Source organism: Tamandua tetradactyla, chromosome 2 (assembly GCF_023851605.1).
Source record: "Tamandua tetradactyla isolate mTamTet1 chromosome 2, mTamTet1.pri, whole genome shotgun sequence".
Classification (NCBI taxonomy): domain Eukaryota; kingdom Metazoa; phylum Chordata; class Mammalia; order Pilosa; family Myrmecophagidae; genus Tamandua; species Tamandua tetradactyla.
Window position 1 is genome coordinate 49,837,136 of NC_135328.1, and position 23,238 is coordinate 49,860,373.

The 23,238-nt window shown below is 39.0% G+C and overlaps 1 protein-coding gene across 21 annotated transcripts in view; it reads left to right on the top strand.

The window, feature by feature from the left end:
- The window catches only part of RALGPS1 (Ral GEF with PH domain and SH3 binding motif 1), a 617,170-nt gene that overhangs the window by 516,536 nt on the left and 77,396 nt on the right, over positions 1 to 23,238 (top strand). For all 21 annotated transcript variants that reach the window (XR_013169371.1, XM_077145262.1, XM_077145266.1 and 18 more), the window contains one exon: positions 14,088 to 14,225. Coding sequence is in view for 20 of the 21 variants with exons in the window: in XM_077145262.1 (XP_077001377.1) it covers positions 14,088 to 14,225 (138 nt within the window). In the remaining variant the exon portion in view is untranslated. The remainder of the gene's footprint in view (positions 1 to 14,087; positions 14,226 to 23,238) is intronic.

Consider the following 23,238-nt stretch of genomic DNA (forward strand, 5'->3'; position numbering starts at 1 on the left):
TCCTCATTTCATCTCAGGAAGATTTGGAGATGTGACACCCCTGGACCCCAGGATTCTGTCCAAGCTGCAGGACTTTGGCCCTGTGCTTTTATGATTCATGATCTTCACCACCAAGAAATTAACGTGGTCATGTGCTCTTCCAAGAAGCATGGTCTCTGATACCTGACATGTGACTGCCTGGTTCTGCCCCTTTTCTGTAGGCATAAGAGACATTTGTCTCAACAACAGTGAGCTTCCAACAGATTTTTCCATAAGGAATATTCTTTACATGAGGATTTTCTGAAGTCTGTGTTCTGCCTGATTGATATTAATTAGCAGGTACTAATTAAACCTCAGTCTTCTCTATCTGACAGGAAGCCTGAGCTGCCTATGGGATCTCATCTTGTAGTAAATGGAATTGTGTTGTGCTCTCTTTAAGAAAAAAAGGGAAAGAGAAAAAAAGAAATAACTCTAATGAGCTACTGCTCTGTTATTTCATTTGGAATTATCAGGGCAGTTTATGTGATCAAACCACACAAGTATAGTTCTAGGTGCCAATACTCCTCGTTTCTGAAGTTTGAAAGTGATCTTTTTAAGGCAGGAAAACATGGAAAAAACTCTTTCATCTCAAACTTTTAAAAAGAGAGGGAGAAAAAATGGAAAGCATAAGATGGAAATGTGGCACAAATTTAAGCTATGGAGAGTTTTTTTTCCCTCAGCACTGCAGAATTTTCTTTATTAAATAGATAGCTGTGTGAGAAAAACCAAAACCAGACATGGGATAGAAATGAGACAGGGGTGGCAGTGGGAGGAATAAGAGAGCAGTGAGTCTCTGGGCTTGTGGCAAAGCCTGAGTGCCAGCCACAGGCTTTGACTTTGTAGGTCTGCAAGCGCCCAGTTTCAAGTAGGCTCTGTGCCATGAAACATGGGTGTCCCTCAGCTTAAGAGATGTCTGTTCAAGAGAGCACCTCCTTTGTCAGACCTGCACACCCTCCTCAGGGTCAGGGTATCTTGTGGACATCCCTGGTGGGGGGCCTGGATTCACTGTCAGGAAGAAGGTTTGGCCACATGCTGCTGGTGTTGGGGCCAGCCCAGCTGCTCAGGGCTGCTATCATAGAGCAAGCAAGGGCTGCTCAGTCTTGACCCTGTGAGTCTCTGCCCTACCACGGTAGTTAAGTTGGCATTCATATTGCAGCCACAGAAGTGTCACCAGGGCCTATGTGGGGCTTCGGAGAACAGAGCAGAACAGAAGCTGGAGAGGTCAGGGTGACCCCCTGGGAAACGAGCTCTGGAGACCAGCTGCCATGGAATGGGAGGACCCTTGGGCAAAGGGAGAAGGGGGTGCTGGCCTAACTCATGTGCTTAATTAAGGGAGGACAGAGAGATCTGTGTCCATAGCCTGAAGGGACATGATCTTGGTAGCTGTCCATCTCATAGGAGGTCCTGTCTGCAGCACACACAGCCACAGGGCAGATGCCGGCTGTCATCAGGGTCCTCAGAGGAGAGGCCACAGCCAGAACCTCTGCATCCCAAGTCTGTGGCTGAGACCTTCATCCTTGTGCCAGCCAGTGATTCCCTGCCCCCAACCCCAGCATTGCTTTCTGCTCCAAGTCTTTGAAATCAAATCCTGAATTCTCTATTTGCAAGTTATGTGATCTTAGCACATGCTGAGCTTATATTTCCTAATCTGTAAAATGTAGACAATGAAAGTACCTACTGTGCAGTATTGCTGCAAGGGTGCCATGGCACAAAAAATGCCTAGCCCTCCCATAGCCCTGGCTGTTACTATTATAGTTGTTTCCTCCGCTGCATCTGCACCTTCCATTCTAGCCCCAGTTCCTGGCATTATTCAGTTCCAAGGCAGCTAGGGCCAGTGGTTGGTCCAATTACTGTCCATCTTAACAAGGTCAACAATACAGTGTCATCCACTGCAATTACTTCTGTATAAATAGGAAAAGGAGCTGAGATATCCCAGCTGTGCTGTCTCAGTCCAGACAGAAGCTCCAGTGCCAGCCTCCTGAGGTGGGTGGTCACCATATGGTTGGCATCTGGGTGCTTCCATGCTTATAGAAAACCTAGCTGGGTGCCTACCTCCCATAGGCAGATCAGTGCTGCTCCAAGTGAGGCCCTGCCATGGAGTCAGACTCCAAGACAGCTTAGCTTCTTGGGCTCCGCTGTAGTCCATGCCTTGGGCCAGGAGACTCCTCAAATCCACCATTATTACCCCCATCCCAAAACAAGGAAACTGAGGTTCTGGGAGGTGGAAAGGCTTGCCTGAGTCCACCCAGCTGGTAAGTGCCAGAGCCAAGGTTCCAAGTCTCCTGGTTCTGAGCCCAATGTTCTCCCAATTACACCACAGCTGTCATGTGGCAGAGCTGGCAGGTCTCCCAGGCCTGGGTGGGCCACGGAAAATAGGACCCAGGATGGATAATGCCACGCTGGGGCACAAGGAAGGCAATGAAGAATGGGTGATAGATGTAGCGGGGAGGGGGTAGGGGGAGTGTTAGCCACAGTGTAGTCATAAGGGGTGGTTCTATATGCCAACATTGAACAATCCAAAAAGGAAATCAAGAAAACAATTCCATTTACAATAGTACTTAAAAGAATCAAGTATCTAAGAATGAATTCTAACCAAGGATGCAAAAGACTTGTACATGGACAATTATATAAAACATCGTCGAAAGTAATTAAACAAGACTTGAATAAATGGAAAGACATTAGTGTTCATGGGTTAGAAGACTAAATATTGTTAAGATGTTAGTTCTGCAAATGAAATCAGAAAGAAAGATAGATGATAAAGACTGAGATGGTATAATTTAGGAATGCCTAGAGTGTATAATGATAGTGACTAAATGTACAAATTTAAAAAATGTCTTTGCATGAGGAATAACAAAGGAATATCATTACTGCAGGGTGCTGAAAATAGATGGTAATTAATATTTTAAAATTTTACCTTATGTGTGAGACTAAATTAAAAAGTGTTTATTACAAAATTTATATTTTGACTAGTGCATTTCCTAATATAACTTATGTAGACAGATTAACTGAACACCATAAGTACATGGAACCTTGAGTAGGACATGAGATTTTGTTGGTTTGTCTAGAGTGATGCCCCGATAAATCCCAGAGTGATTTGAACAATGAATAAAAAAGTATTTGCAAAGTCCCCTTTGGGGAATGATGAGAAAGGGGAAAAATTCAACTTGCCCAAGTTGAACTCTTGATACTCTCACAAGCAGTGCGGACAATCAAAGCTATAAGCTGAGCCCCCAATCTTGGGGTTTGTTCATATGAAACTTAACTCCACAAAGGATAGGTCAAGTCTACTTAAAATTAGACCTAAGAGTCACCCCCAAGAGAACCTCTTTTGTTGCTCAGATGTGGCCTCTCTCTCCAGCCAACACAACAAGCAAATTTACCACCCTCCCCCTGTCTACATGGGACATGACTCCCAGGGGTGTGGACCTTTCTGGCAACGTGGGACAGAAATCCTGGAATGAGCTGAGACTCAGCATCAGGAGATTGAGAAAACCCTTAGAATGAGCTGAGACTCAGCATCAGGGGATTGAAGAAACCTTCTCGACCAAAAGGGGGAAGAGTGAAATGAGATAAAATAAAGTGTCAGTGGCTGAGAGATTCCAAACAGAGTCGAGAGGTTATCCTGGAGGTTATTCTTACACATTAAATAGATATCACCTTGTTAGTCAAGATGTAGTGGAGAGGCTGGAGGGAACTGCCTGAAAATGTGGAGCTGTGTTCCAGTAGCCATGTTTCTTGAAGATGATTGTATAATGATATAGCTTTCACAGTGTGACTGTGTGATTGTGAAAACCTTGTGTCTGATGCTCCTTTTATCAACCTTATCAACAGACGAGTAAAACATATGGGAAAAAAATGAATAATAAGGAGAACAAACTTTTAAGTAAATTTAGAGTGAAATGCTGGTGATCGGTGAGGGGAAGAGGTGGGGGGTATGGTATGTATGAGCTTTTTTCTGTTCTCTTTTTATTTCTTTTTCTGAATAGATGCAAATGTTCCAAGAAATGATCATGATGATGAATATGCTACTATGTAATAATATTGTGAATTACTGATTATACATGTAGAATGGAATGATCAAAAGTTACGAATGTTTGCCTTGGTTTGGTGTTTTTTGGTATTTAAAAAAAATTTTTTTTAATTAATTAGAAAAAAAAAGATGTCAGTTCTGCCTGAAGCAATTTACAGATTCAACACAATTCCAATCAAAATTCCAATAGCCTTCTTTTCTGAAATGAAAAAAAAATCATCAAATTCATATGAAAGGGACCCTGAATAGCCAAAAACATCTTGAAAAAGGAGAACAAAATTGTAGGGTTCATATCTCCTGATTTCAAAATTTATTGCAAATCCTTCCTCTTCCGCTTTGCAGCTGTATAAACTCAGGCAAGCCATCCACCTTCTCTCAGCTTTAGTTTCTTTCTCTATTAAAATGGGGATAATATCTCCCTGACAATAAGGTTGTTACAAATCAATAATCTATGCAAAAGAACTTTTAATTTAGGACCAGCATATAGTAAGTACTCAGTAAACATTACTATTATTATCATCTTGACTCTTGGTATTTTTTCTTCAGCTACAAAAGAAGGGTAGTAGTGCATGCTTAGTAAGGTTATTGCATGAATTAAATAAAATATGCCTCCATTAATGGGTTCTTTCTTTCAACTAATGTTTTCCAAGCAGCTCCTGTGTGCTCTGTGCTAACTCTGGAGAGTCAACTTATGGAACAAGACACTATTCCTGCTCTCAAGGGTTTTAAGTCTGATAGGGGAGTCAGATATTAGTATGAATGATACAAATAAGTATCTAATTACAGTTTCAGTAAGTGCTAACTATATATAGGGCTTAGCACAGAGTCCAGCACAGTACAAGCACAGGCTCAAAGTCTCCCCAAGTTACTGGGGCCGGAATATCTCCTTTGGGAGGTCCACCTAGTCCTCATCACAACTTGGCCTTGGCTCATACTCTTAGGATCTGGTGAGTAGACAGATATCTGAGTCTGCATATTTTGTAGAGGAGTGTGATAGAACAGTCTGATAGAGGAATTTACTCTCTTATAAAGTAGTGAGCTCCCATACTTTCAGAGCACAAATAAGGGTTGGGGATGGCCCATGGAAATGGTGTGCCAGCCCCTTCTAAGGAGAGCTTCTCCAGGCTTCTGCAGAGCACAGCTCAGGAATCCTCTGCCAGGAGTCCTCTTCTAGGGACCTGAGAGAAAGTAGAGGGGCTAGGGCCCATCCTCATGATCATCCAGGGCAAACTTTCCATCTGAGCATTTTATTTGAGAAAGTATCATTCCCTTTGTCTTTCTTTTGGCTAGTAGATAGGAATACAGGCACTGCAGCCAGGAAAACTTGAGTTCAAATCGCACACCATCAACACTTAGTCGCTTTGGGGACATAGGCAGGTGTCTTAATCTTTCTGAGCTTTAGTTTTCTCCTCCTACTTCACAGTGTTGGTGAAAGGAGCATATGAGGTGATGCAGATAAAGCTCTGTCTCATAACAGATTCTCAGGAAGCATCAGTTCTCTCCCCCATCCCTTATCCTGCCTCTTAAATTTCTCTGCTCCCCAGGATGAGCTTTTGCTCTGCCACCCTGAGTCAGCTGGCCTGAAGTCTATGTGCTGCATCTAGAATAAAGCTGCCGTATGTTCCATATCCCTTCACCTCATGCTAAGTACTAGAGGATATGTGTGTGTATATGTATAGTGTGTGGGTATGGGTGTGGTCGAACTGGTAATGGAACTTTCAGGGATTTTGCCAAATCCTTGGACAGATAACTGAATTCTTAAGAGAAGAGAGGAAAAACAAGGTGAAAAGAAAGTATAAATCTATGGATTTAAACCTACCAAAATTGGAGCTTCTATACAAGGGAAATAGGTTCTAATTATTAAGATTTGGGGAATATGGCACTGCCAGAGATGAGTTGGAAATGGCTTCTATGAGAAGAGCTTCCATATGTTTCTGTGATTTAATGGTTTCCTGTAACAATGTGTAGCTATTTTAAAAGCAGACAAATGACTCATAATATCCAGCACCAGCAGCACAGTATGATGGTAGGAAGCATGTACTCCAGAAGAGGTAGGCTTGGGTTCAATTCCTGTCTCCATCACTTACCAGCTGTCTGACCTTGAGCAGGTTACACATCCTCTCTGTATGTCCTTTTCCTCTTCTATAAATGAATTGTTGTAAGAGTAAATAAGATGATGAATGTATACCTCTTAGGGCGGTGCTTGTCCCTCCATGCAAAAAACAAACAAAAAAACCCCACAACTTTTATATTAAATACCTGACTAATTTCAATATTTGTAACAATTCTTAGTTATTTAATAGTAAAAATTGAAGACCATAAATAATCCTCTAATTATCATGTGGCTATATCACATGAGTTTTGATACGTAGTGTTCTCATTTTCCTTGTCTTCAAATATATTTTTATTTTAGTTTTATTGTTTTATCTTTTACTAAGAGTTGTTTATGAGTGTGTTTGTTTCCCAAATGGTTATTTTTTCTATACTTCTTGCTAAATCTTAGATATGTTATAGTAAGCTCAAAGAATGTGGATAATATGGCTTCTTCTTTTTGGAACTTATTGGGCTATTCTTTATAGTCTAGCATATAATCAATTTTTGTAAACATTCTATAAGTATTTGAATATAATTGTATATTCATTTATATAAAACCAAGCTTGCTAATTTTGTTACTCAAATATGGTACCATATGGTACCATATATTTATCATTTATTTATCTGTCAAATTTCTGGAAGAGACATGCCAAAGGATCCCTCTTTGGTTATTGCTTTGCTGAATTCACTTGGCATTTCTAGTAGGTTTTGCTTTATATATTTTGATGTATTGTTGCATTGCACATAAAAGTTTGTAATCATTAGATCCTCTCAATCAACTGTGCTTTTCATTAATGTCAATCACTCCTCTTTGCCTTGTTCAATATTTTCTGTCTTGAGTTTTGCTTTATATCACTGCTCTTGCTTTCTTTTTACTTATCTTCTTCTCCTTATCTTTGCTTTTCACTGTATTTTCAACCTTCATGTCAATTTGTAAGTAGTATATAATCTTAATTTGTCTTTTTACCTAATCTGAGATACTTTTTCTTTTATGGTAGAAATTTAATTCTTTCACATTTTTTTTGATTATGGATATATTTGGTCTTATTCTTTTTGCTTTGTTTTATTTTTTTTTTTTTTTTTTTTTTTTTTTTTTTTTTTTTTAAAGGAAAGACAGAGAGAAGGAAGGAAGGAAGGAAGAAAGGGAAACATTTCCAAACATTTTCTTGCTTTATTGTATTTTGTTTTTCCGTTTTTGTTACATGGGCTGGGGCCGGGAATCGAACCGAGGTCCTCCGGCATAGCAGGCAAGCACTTTGCCCGCTGAGCCACCGCGGCCCACCCTTGTTTTATTTTTAATCTTTTTTAAAAATGATTATAGTTTCACAGGAAGTTGCAACAACAGTAGCAAGAGGTTCCGTGTACCCCTCTGCAATTTCCCCCAATGGTTGCATCTTATTTTAACTGTAGTACAATATCAAAACCATGAAACTGAGATTGGTACAGTATGTGTATATAGATCTTTGTTACTGTTTTCACCACTGCAGTCAAGATACAAAACTATTCCCATCAAGACAAAGATCTCCCTTATATTAACCCTTTATGATCACCCACACACACACACACACACACACCACCACCACCACCAAACCTGATGTCTGGCAACCACTAATTTGTTCTCTATCCCTATAATTTTGTCATTTTAAGAATGTTAATATAAATAGAAATGTATAGTCTGTGACTTTAAGATTGGCTTTTCTCACTCAACATAATGCCTTTAAGGTGCATCCAAGTTGTTGCATGCATCAGTAGTTTATTACTATTATTATTATTGCTGTGTAGTAGACCGTGTTTGAAGAGATATATGGTTCCTCTTTATTATACTTTCTGTAATTTCCTGTTTATTAACTGTTGTTTGTTTATCCTGTTTTCCCCCAATGGTGGGTTGAGGGTTCTCCATCCAGTTTCTGTTCTGTTATTGGTTATTCATAATTTTTTTAAACATGCTTAAGTGTGTATTTCTCTGTTGGTATCAAAAAGTAAAAATATCTACATCATGTAGTTCCCTCCCTGACTTATAGCTATATACCTGTCACCCATTAACCTGTCTTACTTTTCAGGTTTTGTAGAAATCGCCTGGAATTTTAGTTCCATAGTTTTAAAAAACATTAAGCTTATTCTATTTTAGAAATCTTTTCATAATTTTTATTTTTTCCATAACCATATTATCAATAGTTCTTTAGACTTATTATAAGTATGGTTGGTTATATTGATAATTACTGTCTGCTTGTGGCTACAAGAGAGAAATGTGGCAAATAGGAATTTTACACTTCCTTTAAGGTCTTGTTTTGTTTTAAATTACAGTGCTTATAGCAGTTACCAGGTTTACTATAAACTAGTCTGGAATATATTGTGATAAAGTGGGGTATATTTTCTTCAGAACTTCTTTCTGGGACTTACCACCACCCATACAACCAATCACACTAGCAAAGACTCAGAGGAAGAATAACAATAGAATAATCAAACAATGACAGATGAAGCACTTTAACAGCTAGAAATCTAGACCTGCACTAGCATCCAGACCTAGATTCTGGATGTCATGAAATTCATTGACAGGAGGGCAGATGTCCCTCCCAATGGGCCTTTTTTCCCATTAAATGGGACCCAGTCTTTCCTATTGCTTTACCCCCACTTAAGAGAAGCAAAACTTTTCTTACCAGCTTCATTTTTTATTGTATTGTATTTATCATCTGAATTATGGTTGACATCTCAGAAACGAAGCTTTTTGCCAAACTAAGTTGAGACTCTCTAGGTGTAATAATTTATGGTAGCACATACCTCTATTAGAAGGAAAGGAAAATGAAACATTCTTTGCTAACATCATACCTACTCCAAAAGGAAGGAAAGTAGAAAGGAGGGAAGGGTGTGAGGAAGGGAGGGTAGCAAGGAAGGAGGGTAGAAAAGAGGGGAATGATAGAGAAAGGGAAGAAGGAAGTGAGGGAAAATGTTAAGCTCCGGAGGGGAGAAGACTTTTTTGTTAATACATCTTCTGATTTTTAAAGAAAAAAAAATGCTTCTTTAAAAAAAAAAAAAGATCAAACCACTTGTGTACATCCGGCACCTGTAAAGTATTGCTCACATTTACTTTATGGAAGCAACAGGAAGCATTATATGGTTTTGTTGCATGGAAGGAGGAGCCTCTGGCGAGTTGAGGGAACTCCCCAATGACATGTACCATGATTTTACCCCTCTTGAGTTATTTATTTATTCAATTGGAGAACTTCCTTGAGTAATTCTTTCTGGAACTGTTCATGAGTGGACTACTCTCTGAGACCTCTGTTTAAAGATGTCTTACTTTTGCCCTCATATGATAATTTGGGCAATGATATCATTATCAAATGATAATTTGGCTGAGTTTATAATTGTTCAGTTATCAGCCTCTTCCCTCAGAATTCTATAAATGCTGTTCTATTGTCTTCCAGAACTTACTGTGGCAGATGTAAATCAGATGACAGTCTTATTTTCTTCCATTTATAGGTAACATCTAGAATCATATAAGATTTTTCCTAGGAATTCAGTACCTTGTACTCTTTTGAGTTTTATAGAATGGAATCTGCTCAGAGGATTTTCCTCGATTATTTCTTTAATTATTGCTTTTCTTCCATGCTCTCTTTGTCCTATTTCTATAACCCTTATTAAATGAATCTAGTTCTTCAGAATCTATTCTCCTTGTCTCTTCTCGTTTCTTTTTTTTTCTTGTAAATATCGTCATGGACAACCTATACTTCTTAAAGTGCCTTTATTGAATACTTACTGTGTGCAGAGCTATGTTTTAGATGCTATAGATGCAAAGATGAATAAGCAATTAGTCCTTCCCTGCAAGGAGCATGCAATATAAATGGGATGAGTAAGTCAAAGGAGGGGAAGGGAGGGTTACTGAGATGATGGTGTGCTGGCAGAGAGCTGGCCAGGGGAACTGCAGATCACAAGGAAAACACCCAATACAACTAGATTTGCTCATTCCTGGTACAACAGAGCAGTGTTAAGTGATGGTGGAGCTTTGTTTCAACTTAGGAGAAGGAAGAACTCTTTGTGTTGTAAACTCACTGTACTGATTGATATGCCAATTATTTGCACCATTAATTACATCAAGCAATATTTAATCACCCCACAGCTGTGTTTCTTTTATTCAGCACATAATAGGTATTTTAGGACTCAACTGCCAAGAAACATTTTGTTTCCCCTAAAAATCTGCTATTCTTCTTCCTTACTCAATAACTTACTCTGGCTACTGCTAAACTTATGATCAAATCTGAAGCTCAGTTATAGCGTATATAGTGACTTAAAGTTGCTCTGTTTGCTTTCTGATTGTCTTTCATAAAATTCCCTGTTTCTATATTTTAATTTATTATGCCCATTTTTGTTGTATGCCAGCTTAAAGCCTTTACTTAACAAGGTGTGGTATGCATAATTAAATGCCGTCAACATTAGGATTCGTTGAGGATTCCACTCTCAGACTAATTATTCATTCAATCATTCAGCAAACATTACAGCACTGGCCAGTTGCAAAACCCTTTGCTAGTTGTCATGGAACCTCGGGGCTGGCTTAGTCACTCCCAGCAGGTTGCTACATAGCTACATTCTAAAGCACATTCCATGGGATTATTTTTTGTGTGGTACCTTTTGCCAAAATCATGACATCAAACTCCATGGCTCCAGGAAAGCATTTCTCCTGTGGCCATTCTTGACCTGACCTCTGTGGATGGAATCTGTTGATGGTGCTCATATAAATTCAAGAGTGGGACAGCCAAAGCAAGATTTGGTAGGAACTGTGTGATGGGGTGGTAAAAATTTCCTCTGGAGTAAAATGTGATATATTCTGTCCCCACATCTTCTTAGGGTTATTTCCTAATAACCCGAAGAAGTGATCAGATCCTACTTTAGGATAGGGTAGATACATGCCCTTGCCCTCCCTTCTCTATTAGGCATTCTTACAGAGGCAAAAGATAGTTTGTCATCTTAAACAAGGTTTGCTTCTTTCCCTGGCAGTAGGCAATGTAGTAGAGCCTCTTGGGTAAGAACAGGCATGAGATGAGTAAAAAATAATGACAAAAAATTAAATAAATAACAGGGGGTATAAAATGTAGGGCATTTTGGGGGTATTCTTTTTCATTTTTATTTTTATTCTTATATGTATTTTTTGAGTGATGAAAATGTTCAAAAATCAACTGTGGTGATGAATGTGCAACCATGTGATAATACTGTGAACCATTGGTTGTATACTTTGGATGATTATATGTTATGTGAATATATCATAAGAAAATTGCATTAAAAAAACAAAAAGAACAGGCATGGGCCCTGCCCATTCTGATGTCTAACACTTAAGGGCTCAAAACCAACTGCAGCCTTAGTTAGCCAAGTGACTTCTCAGAGGGCCTCAGTTTCCTTATCTGTGACCCAGAGCTAACAAAGCCACCTCACAGGGATGCTTGTGTGATTTGCTGAGATAATATGTCCTTCAATGATTTTAGCTGTTATTATTAACATTACCCTGAACAGAAGATTAGCCCTGATAGATAACTAACAGTTGGAAATAAGGGTTGCCAAGACAGTCTATTCTCAGTGATAGTTAATAATATTTTGGTGGAGGTTCCTGAATTTTAAATTTCAAAATGTCAATACCATAGAGTGAATTACTTAGAGGGCATTTTGTCCCACATTTCCTGTGGCAGGATACCAGGCAGAAGCTTGCTCATAACTAGAATTCTGTGCATGTTTTGTTGAAGCTTTTATATTTTGGCTAAATTGGTGTGTGGTTCCACCTACTTTAAAAACAAAGCTATGGAGAGATGCAAATATTCAAAAAAGTGATCATGGTGATGAATACACAACTATGTGATGATATTGTGAGCCACTGATTGTAACCTGTTTATATGTCAAGAATATTTGTATATTTGTTTTTTGTTTACAATAAAAATATTAAACAAACAAAGCTAAAGGTATTGCAGCTCTTCTCTTTAGAGCAGAACTCTGACCCTCAACTACTCTGTTTTGAGTGCCCGAACAGGTTCAAACCCTGCAAAACAAGAATAATCCTGGTTCCCACTGCATCTCTCTTCACATAAATGATTCAGCTCTTCCTTCCCACAGGAGCACTTTCACTAGAACATTGGTTTCCAAAGTGTATTTCCTGGACCAGCAGTATCAACATCAATGGAGAATGAGCTAGAAATGCAGTTTCTCAGGCCTCAACCTAAATCTGCTAAATCAGAAACTCTGGGGTATGACTGCTTTTCGTCAAGCCTGCAAGTGATTTGATCTCAAAGACACCCCAGACTTTACTGTCCATTGATGCTTGTTGACCTGCATTTTAATAACTAGTAGAGAATAGCTCCACCCCAGGCACTAGTCAAGGCTGCAGCCTGCAACTCATGACCAGTAGTTGGTTTTAAAATGAACTTTTACCAAGCAGTTAGTCACCATGTACAAGGCCCTGGGTGAAGTGTCAATGTATTATCTCATTTAGCTCTCATACTGACCCTGCAAACTTCATGACATGATTATGTTATAGATGACAAAAGTGAGGCCTTTCCCAAGGTCATACAACTAGTAAAGGGCAAAACTGAAACCCAAGTGCTTGTTCTCATGACCTGGAGCCTATGCTCTCAACCCCACCAATATGGTGGGTACAGTGACAGGGTTCATAAAGGGCTGCTGGAAGCCATGACCTCCACCATCCATCCAAATCTCCAAATGGTCTAAAGTGCAGCTCTGCAGCAAGTCAGTTAGCAGAGAGCTGTATGGTGTATTGAGCTGCATAGCAATCCTCCTCCTCCATCCCTAGCCAGGCAGTTTTTTAGCAATTCCACCCAGAATGATGCCATCTTGCCAGTGCTGAGGTTCATCGCTGGCCTGTCATAGCAATGTTTTTAAAGCATGCGATATTTTCCTACTAAGGACTCTCAGGAGAATTTTCTATCTAGCCTTAGTTCTAAAACTTTGCGTCTTTCAGACTATTTTTATTTCTATTTCTATTTTTTTCATGGACATGATGAATTATGTAACTAACCAGATTGTCCTTTCCCTACTGACTGTTAGAAAACTTAACCCAACCTTGTGGCCCTTTCATAGTAAATGTGCTGTCACTATATTTAGCTCTATGAGGTGTGGCTGCATGTGAGTAGGGTGGGTGTAAGAGTAGTAAGAGTCGCATTGTGGTGGTGATAGTGGTAGCGTAGTGGCAAGTACATAATAAGAGGTTTGTGAATGTTAGCCAGCAACAGCAGCATCTACCTTTTATTCTGCCTATAATTACCATATACTAGGTACTGTGCTGAGTAGTTTGTAAACACTATCTCTACTCCACGTGACAATTCTGTGAATTAGATTCCTTTATTAACACAATTTTACAGTTTCCCAAACTGAGGCTTAATGAGATTAACTCCCTTACTCAGTGTGACATAAACAATAAACATGGATCCAGGACTGTCACTCTTTTGATTTCTTCTTGTGTCCCTCAGTTAATTTATGAATTTTGGTTGCATATGTGCATGTATATGGGTGTACAAATAGAAAGACAAATAGAAAAACAGCAAAGAAAATAAATTTTAAAAATGAATTCAGTCCAAATAGATGATCTCCTAAATCCACCTTAGACCTATTAAAGGTCATTGGTTGGTGAAAAACACAAGTATTCCTCTCTTTCATGTCCTACTATTTCTCAGTTGGTCAACAGGTAAAAACAAAAACAAAAGCAAAAACCTTATTGTTTGGAGAGTAGATAAACTAGAAATGCTAAAATCTTGCTAGCATTCATTTTGGTCATTGCAATTGAGCAGTCCCTGTGAAAAGTGAAGATTGTAATTGAAGTCAAAGTGTATCTCAGTTTTGTGGAAGTTACCCTTTATACCTTCTAGCAGAGCAATACTGTTTTGGGAGGAATGTGCCATTTTGTTCTGACTAATGGTGAGCTTATACTATCATTAAATATCTTTTTTAATTTCAGGAATCTATCTTCTGGATTTAATCTACATTGATTCTGCATATCCTGCCTCAGGAAGTATCATGGAAAATGAACAAAGATCCAATCAGATGAATAATATTCTCCGAATAATTGCTGACTTACAAGTTTCCTGCAGCTATGGTTAGTACACCTGCGTATTGGAATTATGAATTATTACATCACTGAAATTTGGGGTTCAGCACCTTGTAATTGAGAAATCTCTAGAAACCAGGTAGTCCTCCAAAAGCTCTTCATTTTAATATCTTGAGCATCAAATATGTGCCATGACCTCTGCATAAAGATTTATTCTCAAAGAGTGTGCAAACTAAAAATTTTTATCTCTGTGTTACCTATGAGGAAACTGAGGCTGAGAACAGGTTAGTTACTTTAGATCACACATTCAGAGCATACCAGAGCCCAGGTCTGTCCAACTCCCAAGTCATTCATTCATTTACTCAACATTGAGTACTTACACTGTGTCTGGTCCTATGCTACAAGCTAGAGATATAATGATGAAGAAAAAATCAGACACTGCATTTCCTTCCTGGACTTTAAGGTAGAAATACATTACTCAAATAATCGCTTAAATAAATATAAATTTGCAACAACAGTAAGTTGCTATAAATAAGGAGTTCTCTGAGGTATGATGGCATAAGAAGGGGATTGACCAAGTCAGGGAGTCAAGGAAGTGTTCACTAAAGAAGAAAAGACAGGAGAGTTCCTAGCAAAGGGTATTCCATGGTATTTCAAGGATATTTCAATCCCTGGTGTGTCCCATGCAAACGAACAAAGATCCAATCAGATGAATAATATTCTCTGAATAATTGATGAGCATGGGGCATGCCAGGGATTGAAAGAAGGCTAATGATCTGGAGTAGGGACAGCATGCTATCACATGAAACTGGAGAAACAGAAAAGAACCATTTGAGGTCTTGTTGGTTAAGGTAGGAATTTGGGTTTTATCCTAAGAGCAATGAAAAGTCATTAAGGTGTCTTTAAAGAGTATGAAGTCACCAGACATGCATTCTGAATGGGTTATTCTTGCTGTAGGAAGAGGATTAGAGAGGAGTCTAGGGGGTAAGTATGGAGACCAGGTAGGAGGCTCTCTCTACAGGTAAAGCATAATAGTGACTTCTGTTGATGGGAATGGGTAGATACTGGCAAGAACTGAATAAATGAAGAGGAAGAGAGACAGGGCAAAAGCTAAAAGGAGTAGGGAATAAGAAAATAATGGTTGTATTGAGTTCGTTTTTTGTTTTTTGGTTTTTTAATGGAAGTAACTTGTCATAAAGTAATGGTAAGAGTCCAAGAGAGAGAGAAAGATAATCAATATTGTGAAGTCTTTGAGAAGGCAGAAGGAGAGAGACCCAGAACAGAAATGGGGAGACCAGCAATTGATGGTGTTAACGGTAGGGGAGGAGAATAGAATGGGTACAGATGGACGTGGGTCCTGATAGGAAGACAACAGCATGTGAATCTAATGGTTTCTATTTTATCCAAAAGCAGGAAGCAAGGAAATCTGCTGGATGAGAGGGGAAGTGGAGGTTGGAGATTTAATAGTAATAGAGACTATTTGAAATAGTTAATATGGAGCACAAGGAAGAAATTTACTTAGGGAAACACAGTGGGTTTGCCAGGCCCATTTGGGGTTGGATATGAAACCGATCTGCTTCAATGTGTAGCTTTCCGTCAGTGCTCAGTTGCTCAAGAATAGTCATAGAGAGTGGATGGTTCATCCCTGGTAGGAGTTTGCAGATACGGTGAACAGAAAGAAGGAGACAAGGGGAATTAAGAGTGTTGCTGAAATGATGGGCCTTTAAACTAAGTGGCATAAGGCATAAGCTGAAGAAAGAAGAGGATGGCAGACGGGAGATGGTAGAGATGACAGTGGACTGCAGATCTGATGGGGTTTGAGAACAGTCATCATGAGAGGAGTGAAGAAAGAGGAGGCTGTAGTTGGAGGGTGGATTCATCATTAATGATTTTCAAGGTTGTTTTAGTTTGTTAAAGCTGCCGGAATGCAATATACCAGAAATGGAACAGCTTTTAAAAAGGGAATTTGTGGACTTCTGGGAAGATGGCCAATTAGAGTAGGTCAAGCTCAGCCCTGCTCCACAGAAAAATTAGAGAAAGAATGGGAGGGCAACTGAGACAGTGATTCAAGAGTGCAAATGACCTGGGAGAGCCTTCTGCACCACAGTGGGCAGCCCTGGTTGCAGAGGCTGAGGAACTGAGGAGCAGAAAGCTGGAGCCTGGCACGGAGGTGCAGAGCCCATGGGAGTACCTGCACGGGAGATGGGGACTAGGAAGTAAGCCAGGCCACGTTCCTTGAAAGCACTACCCTCATCAGCACAGCCCCATGACCCGCAACTCACCCCATACCCCAAGTTCCCTAACCCTGTCACCCATTCCCATTCTCTGCACTCCAAGAGCCCCTGCCCCACCAGCTCCCCACTTGTGTACCTGCCCCAAACCCCCACCCCAAGGGCAGCCCAACTCACCTTTCCTGCACCCCTCCTGAGCACTGCCCCCCTCCCATTCCCTGCAGTCTGTTGCCAGCACATAAAGGCTATGGGCACTAACATCCATACCCGGGCTACCCCTGCCCCCCACCAATAGTATGACCCAGCCTCACCCCAGCCCCCTGAGCTCTGCACATCAGTTTATGGCACTCCTAGACCCATACATGCACACGGGCCCCAATTGAGTCCTTCAGCTCTGGGAAATTCAGTTTATGGCACTGCTAGACCTGTGCATGCACCCAGGCCCCCAATCACGTCATTCAGCTCTGCGAATGTCAGTTTACAGCAGTCCTAGAGCTGACTATGTGCACAGCCCTCAGTCACACTTCCCAGCTCTGAGAAAGTGCTGACCTGCACAGCCAGGTCACATCTGCCTCCAACAAACGATGGCATAACACTGACATGCTACCACAGCTCTATGCTTGCGCACAAAGGACCCCACATCCTAGACCAGCGCACACCAGGGTTACACCCCCAAGACCATTATATCTCTGGCCGTTGGGTGCCCATAGTGACAAGCACCAGCATAACATCACCAACCTGCACCTATACCTGCCCTGAAATGAATTACCACACAGTTGTACCCTGCCCTGTGCCCTGCCCCCTGCTGTACATCCATCCCACAATCACAAGGCCTTAGACTGCTGAAAGAAATCAACTCCCAAAGTAAATCATTCAAGATATTTACATGCAATGAAAACAACAGAAGATCACTAAGCATATCACAATGCAGACAAATATAGCCCTGCCTAACAACCAAATTAAAACACCAGAGGAGACACACACATTGGAAGAATAATCAAAGATGTTCATATAACTCTATTTAATAAAATAAGTGGGATGGCAAATGACATAAAAGAGATCAAGAAAATAGTAGAAGAGCATAAAGAGGAATTTGAAAGAATAAATAGAAAAATAATGGATATCATAGAGATTAAAGACTCTATTGTCCAAATAAAAAACATACCAGAGGCACATACCAGATTTGAAGAGACAGAAGGAAGAATAAGTGATATAGAGGACAGGATACCTGACTTTGAAGACTCAAAACAGCAAATGGCAAAAAAGATGGAAAAAATTAAAAAATTGAATTGGATCTCAAGGAAATGATAGACAAAACAAAGCTCACAAATATAAGAATCACTGGTGTCCCAGAAAGAAAAGAGAGGAGTAAAGGGTTAGGAAGAGTAGTTGAGGATCTAATGGGGGGAAGTTCCCAACCCTTATAAAGGATATAAATATACAAGTCAAAGAAGCCCAGTGACCTCCAAATAGAATAAACCCAAATAGGCCTTCGCCAAGACACATACTGATCAGTCTGTCAGATAGTGAAAAGAAGCAGAAAATTCTGAAAGTGGCAAGAGAAAAACAATAACTACATACAAAGAAAACCACGTAAGACTGAGTTCATATTACTCAACTAGCACCATGGAGGCAGGAAGGCAGTGGTATGATATATTTAAGATACTGAAAGAGAAAGACTTCCAGCCAAAAATTCTGTGGCCAGCCAAGTTGTCCTTCAAAACTGAGGGAGAGATTAAAGTTTTCACAGATGAACAAGTCCTGAAAGAATTTGTCAGCCAGAGAACGGCCCTACAAGAACCACAAAAAGGAGTTCTGCCAGCTGAAAAAAAAAAAAAAAAAGACAGGAGAGGGAGGTCTGGAGGAGGGCACAGAATTGAAGAGTACCAGTAAGGGTAATTTAAAGGATAAAAAGAGAAAGAGGGAAAAGAATATATAGGTCTGACAAATAAAATAAAAAAGATAAGATGGTGGATTCAAGAAACGCTTTCTCAGTAATAACCTTGAATGTTAGTGGACTAAACTTACCAATTAAAAGATGCAGATTGGCAGAATGGATTAAGAAATATAATCCAGCTATATGCTGCTTACAAGAGACTCATCTTAGACACAGGATACAAATAGATTGAAATTGAAAGGATGGAAAAAGATTTTCCATGCAAGGTATAACCAAAAGAAAGCAGGAGTAGCTATACTAATACTGGACGTAATAGATTTTAAATGTAAAGACATCATAAGAGACAAAGAAGGACATACTTGGTCAGTTCCCTAGTATTCATGAACATTCTCCAGGATAGATCATATGCTGGGGCACAAACCGTGTCTTTATAAATTTAAGAACATTGAAATTACTCAAAGCACTTTCTCCAACCACAATGGGATGAAACTGAATCTCAATAACCACCAAAGAATGAGAACATTCACAAATATTTGGAGATTAAATGACACACTTTTAAACAACCAGTGGGTCAAAGTAGAAATTGCTAGAGAAATCAGTAGCTATCTGGAGATGAATGAAAATGAGAATACAACTTATCAGTACCTATGGGATGCAGCAAAGGCTGTGCTGAGAGGGAAATTTATTGCCCTAAATGCCTATATTAAACAACAAGAAAGAGCAAAAACCGAGGACTTAAAAGCACACCTGGAGCAACTTGAGAAAGAACAGCAAACTAACCCCAAAGCAAATAGAAGAAGAGAAATAACAAAGAGCAAAGCAGAGATAAATGAATGGGAGAACAATAGAAAGAATCAATAAACCAAAGTTGATTCTTTAAGAAAATCAATAAAATTAATGTACCACTAGCAAGACTGACAAAGAAAAAAAGAGAGAGGATGCAAGTAAACATAATCAGAAATGAAAAGGGGTGTGAAACCACAGACCCTGAAGAAATAAAAGAAATCATAAGAGGATACTATGAACAACTATATGCCAACAAACTAGACAACTTAGATGAAATGGACAAATTCCTGGAAACGCATAAACAAGGTACATTGACTCAGGAAGAAATAGAAGATATCAATGAACCAATCACAAGTAAAAAGATTCAATCAATCATCAAAAATTTTCCTACAAAGAAAAGACCAGGGCTAGATGGCTACATGGGAATTTTATCAAACATTCCAAAAAGAACTAACAACAATTCTGTTCAAACTTTTCCAAAAAACTAAGGGAAAAGACTCTACCTAACTCATTTTAGGAAGCTAATATCATTTTAATACCAAAACTGGGAAAAGATGCTATAAGAAAGGAAAACTATAGGCCAATCTCCCTAATGAACATAGATACAAAAATTCTCCACGAAATATTAGCAAATAGAATCCAACAACACATTAAAAGAATTATACACCATGACCAAGTGGGGTTTGTACCAGAAATGCAAGGATGGTTCAACACAAGAAAATAAATTAATGTAATACAGCACATTAACAAATTGAAAGGGAAAAAATCACATGATCATCTCGATTGGTGTTGAAAAAGCATTTGAAAAAATTCAACATCTTTCCTGATAAAAACACTCCAAAAGATAGGAATCAAAGGTAACTCCCTCAATATGATAAAGGGAATGTATAAAAAATCGATAGCCAGCATTGTACTCAATGGCGAGAGACTGGAAGCTTTTCCCCCTAAGATCAGGAATGAGACAAGAATGCCCACTATCACCACTAAATTATTCAACATTTTGCTAGAAGTTTTAGCTAGAGCATTCAGGCAGAACAAAGAAATAAAAGGCATCCGAATTGGAAAGGAAGAAGTAAAACTCTCAGTATTTGCAGATGACATGATACTATATTTGGAAGATCCTGAGAAATCTACAGCAAAGTTACTTGAGCTAACGAACAAATTCAGCAAGGTGGCAGGAAATAAAATTAATGTGAAAAAATTAATAACATTTCTATACACAAGCAATGACCTAGCTGAGGAGTCAGTTAAGGAAAAAATTCCATTCAAAATAGCAACTGAAAGAATCAAGTACTTAGGAATGAACTTGACTAGGGACATAAAGGACTTGTACACAGAAAACTACGTAACATTGCTAGAAGAAATCAAAGGAGATCCAAATAGGTGGAAAAACATTCCCTGCTCATAGTAGGAAGGCTAAATATAGTTTAAGATGTCAATTATCTCAAAATTGATCTACAGATTTAACACAGTACCAATCAAAATTCCAACAACCTACTTTGAAGACTTGAAAAAGCTAAGTACAAAATTCATCTGGAAGGGAAAGAGACCCCAAATAGCTAAAAGCATCTAAAAAAAAAAAAAGAAGAAGAAGAAGAGAAGAAGAACGAAGTGGGAAGATTAATACTCCCTGACTTTAAAACCTATTATAAAGCCACAGTGGTCAAAACAGCATGGTACTGGCTCAAAGATAGAAGCACTGACCAATGAAATTGACTCAAGAGTGCAGAAATAGGCCACCAAATCTATGGTCAACCGATTTTTTACAAGGCCCCCAAATCCTCTGAACTGGGACAAAATAGTCTTTTCAATAATTGGGCATGGAAGAACTGGATATCAATAGCCAAAAGAATGAAAGAGGACCCCTATCTTACATCCTACACAAAAAATAAATCAAAATGGATCAAACACCTGAATATAAGAACTAGCACCATAAAGCTACTAGAAGAAAATGTAGGGAAATATCTTCAAGACCTAGTAATAGGAAGTAGCTTCCTAAACTTTACACCCAAATCACAAGCAACAAAAGAAAAAATAGATAGATGAGAACTCCTCAAAATCAAATGCTTCTGCACCTCAAAAGACTTTGTGAAAAAGGTGAAGAGGCAGCCAACTCAGTGGGAAAAAATATTTGGAAATCACATATCAGTCAAAGGTTTGATTTCCTATATATACAAAGAGATCATACAACTCAACAACAAAAGAATGAACAACCCAATTATTAAATGGGCTAAAGATATGAACAGACATTTTCCTGAAGAGCAAATACAGATGGCTCAAAAGCATATGAAGAAATGCTCATTTTCTTTGGCTATAAGGGAAATGCAGATCAGGACTACAATGAGATACCACCTCACACCTATAAGAATGGCTGCTATTAAACAAACAGGAAACTATAAATGTTGGAGTGGATGTAGAGAAACTGGAACAGTTATGCACTGCTGGTGGGAATGTATAATGGTGAAGCCACTATGGAAGAGTGTTTGGCAGTTCCTTAGGAAACTAAATATCAAGTAACCCTATGACCCAGCAATAGCTGGTATATACCAAGAAGAGCTGGAAGCAATGACACAAATAGACATTTGTACACCAATGTTCACAGCAGCATTACTCACAATTGCCAAAAAGATGAAACAAACCAAATGCCCATCAACAGTCGAGTGGATCAACAAAATATGGTATATACATATGATGGAATATTATGCAGCAGTAAGACAAAATGACATCTTGAAGCACATGACAAGATGGATGAGCATTGAGGACATAATGCTGAGTGGAATAAGCCAGACACAAAAGGATAGACACTGTATGATTCCACTTTTATGACCAGCATAAAGGTATAATCAGAGGCATATAATACAGAATATAAGGGACTTAAAAATACATAGAAGCTAGGGAAGGATGAATGGCTAGCTAATGAGGTTGAACTCCAATGTAAGGGAATAGATAGACATGAAGGTGCTTCTCTATTGGGTCTATAAGTCATATTACCATTTTGAAGATGAACAAGATAGAAGGGGGTTGTATAGATCTATGTGTCCCACTGATTAATACTAGAAATATTTTAAAAATTTATTTTATTTATTAAACATACCAACATATAAACACAAACATTCTTACCATATGATCATTCCATTCTATATACATAATCAGTAATTCACAATATCATCACATAGTTGTATATTCATTATCATAATCATTTCTTAGAACATTTGCATCAATTCAGAAAAAGAAATAAAAAGAAAATAGGAAAAAATTCATAAACGCCATGCCCCTTACCCCTCCCTTTCATTGATCACTAGCATTTCAATCTACTAAATTTATTTTAACATTTGTTCCCCCTGTTATTTATTTATTTTTAATCCATATGTTTTATTCATCTGTCAATAAGGTAGATAAAAGGAGCATCAGACACAAGGTTTTCACAATCACACAGTCACATTGCAAAAGCTATATCGTTATACAATCATCTTCAAGAAACATGGCTACTGGAACACAGCTCTACATTTTCAGACACTTCCCTCCAGCCTCTCCAGTATACCTTAACTAAAAAGGTGATATCTATATTATGCCTAAGAATAACCACCAGGATAACCTCTCGACTGTTTGGAATCTCTCAGCCATTGACACTTTATTTTGTCTCATTTCTCTCTTACCCCTTTTCGTGGAGAAGGTTTTCTCAATCCCTTGATGCTGAGTCCAAGCTCACTCTAGGGTTTCTGTCCCATGTTGCCAGGAAAATCCACATCCCAGGGAGTCACGTCCCACATAGAGAGGGGGAGGGCAGTGAGTTTGCTTGTCATGTTAGCTGAGAGAGGATACATCTGAGCAACAAAAGAAATTCTCTTGGGGGTGACTCTTAAGCCTAATTTTAAGTAGGCTAGGCCTATCCTTTGTGGGGTTAAGTTTCAGATGAACAAACCCCAGGATTGGGGACCCAGCCTATTGCTTTGGTTGTCCCCACTGCTTGTGAGAATATCAAGAATTCTCCACTTGGGGAAGTTGAACTTTCCCTTTCTCACCATTCCCCCAAGGGGGCTTTAACACTAGAAACATTAATTAATTCTTGTAAGAATTACTTCAAAGATACGATTCATGTACAAAGAATGTTTAAGTCGAGGGTACAGGGAAAACTGCTATTGCATGC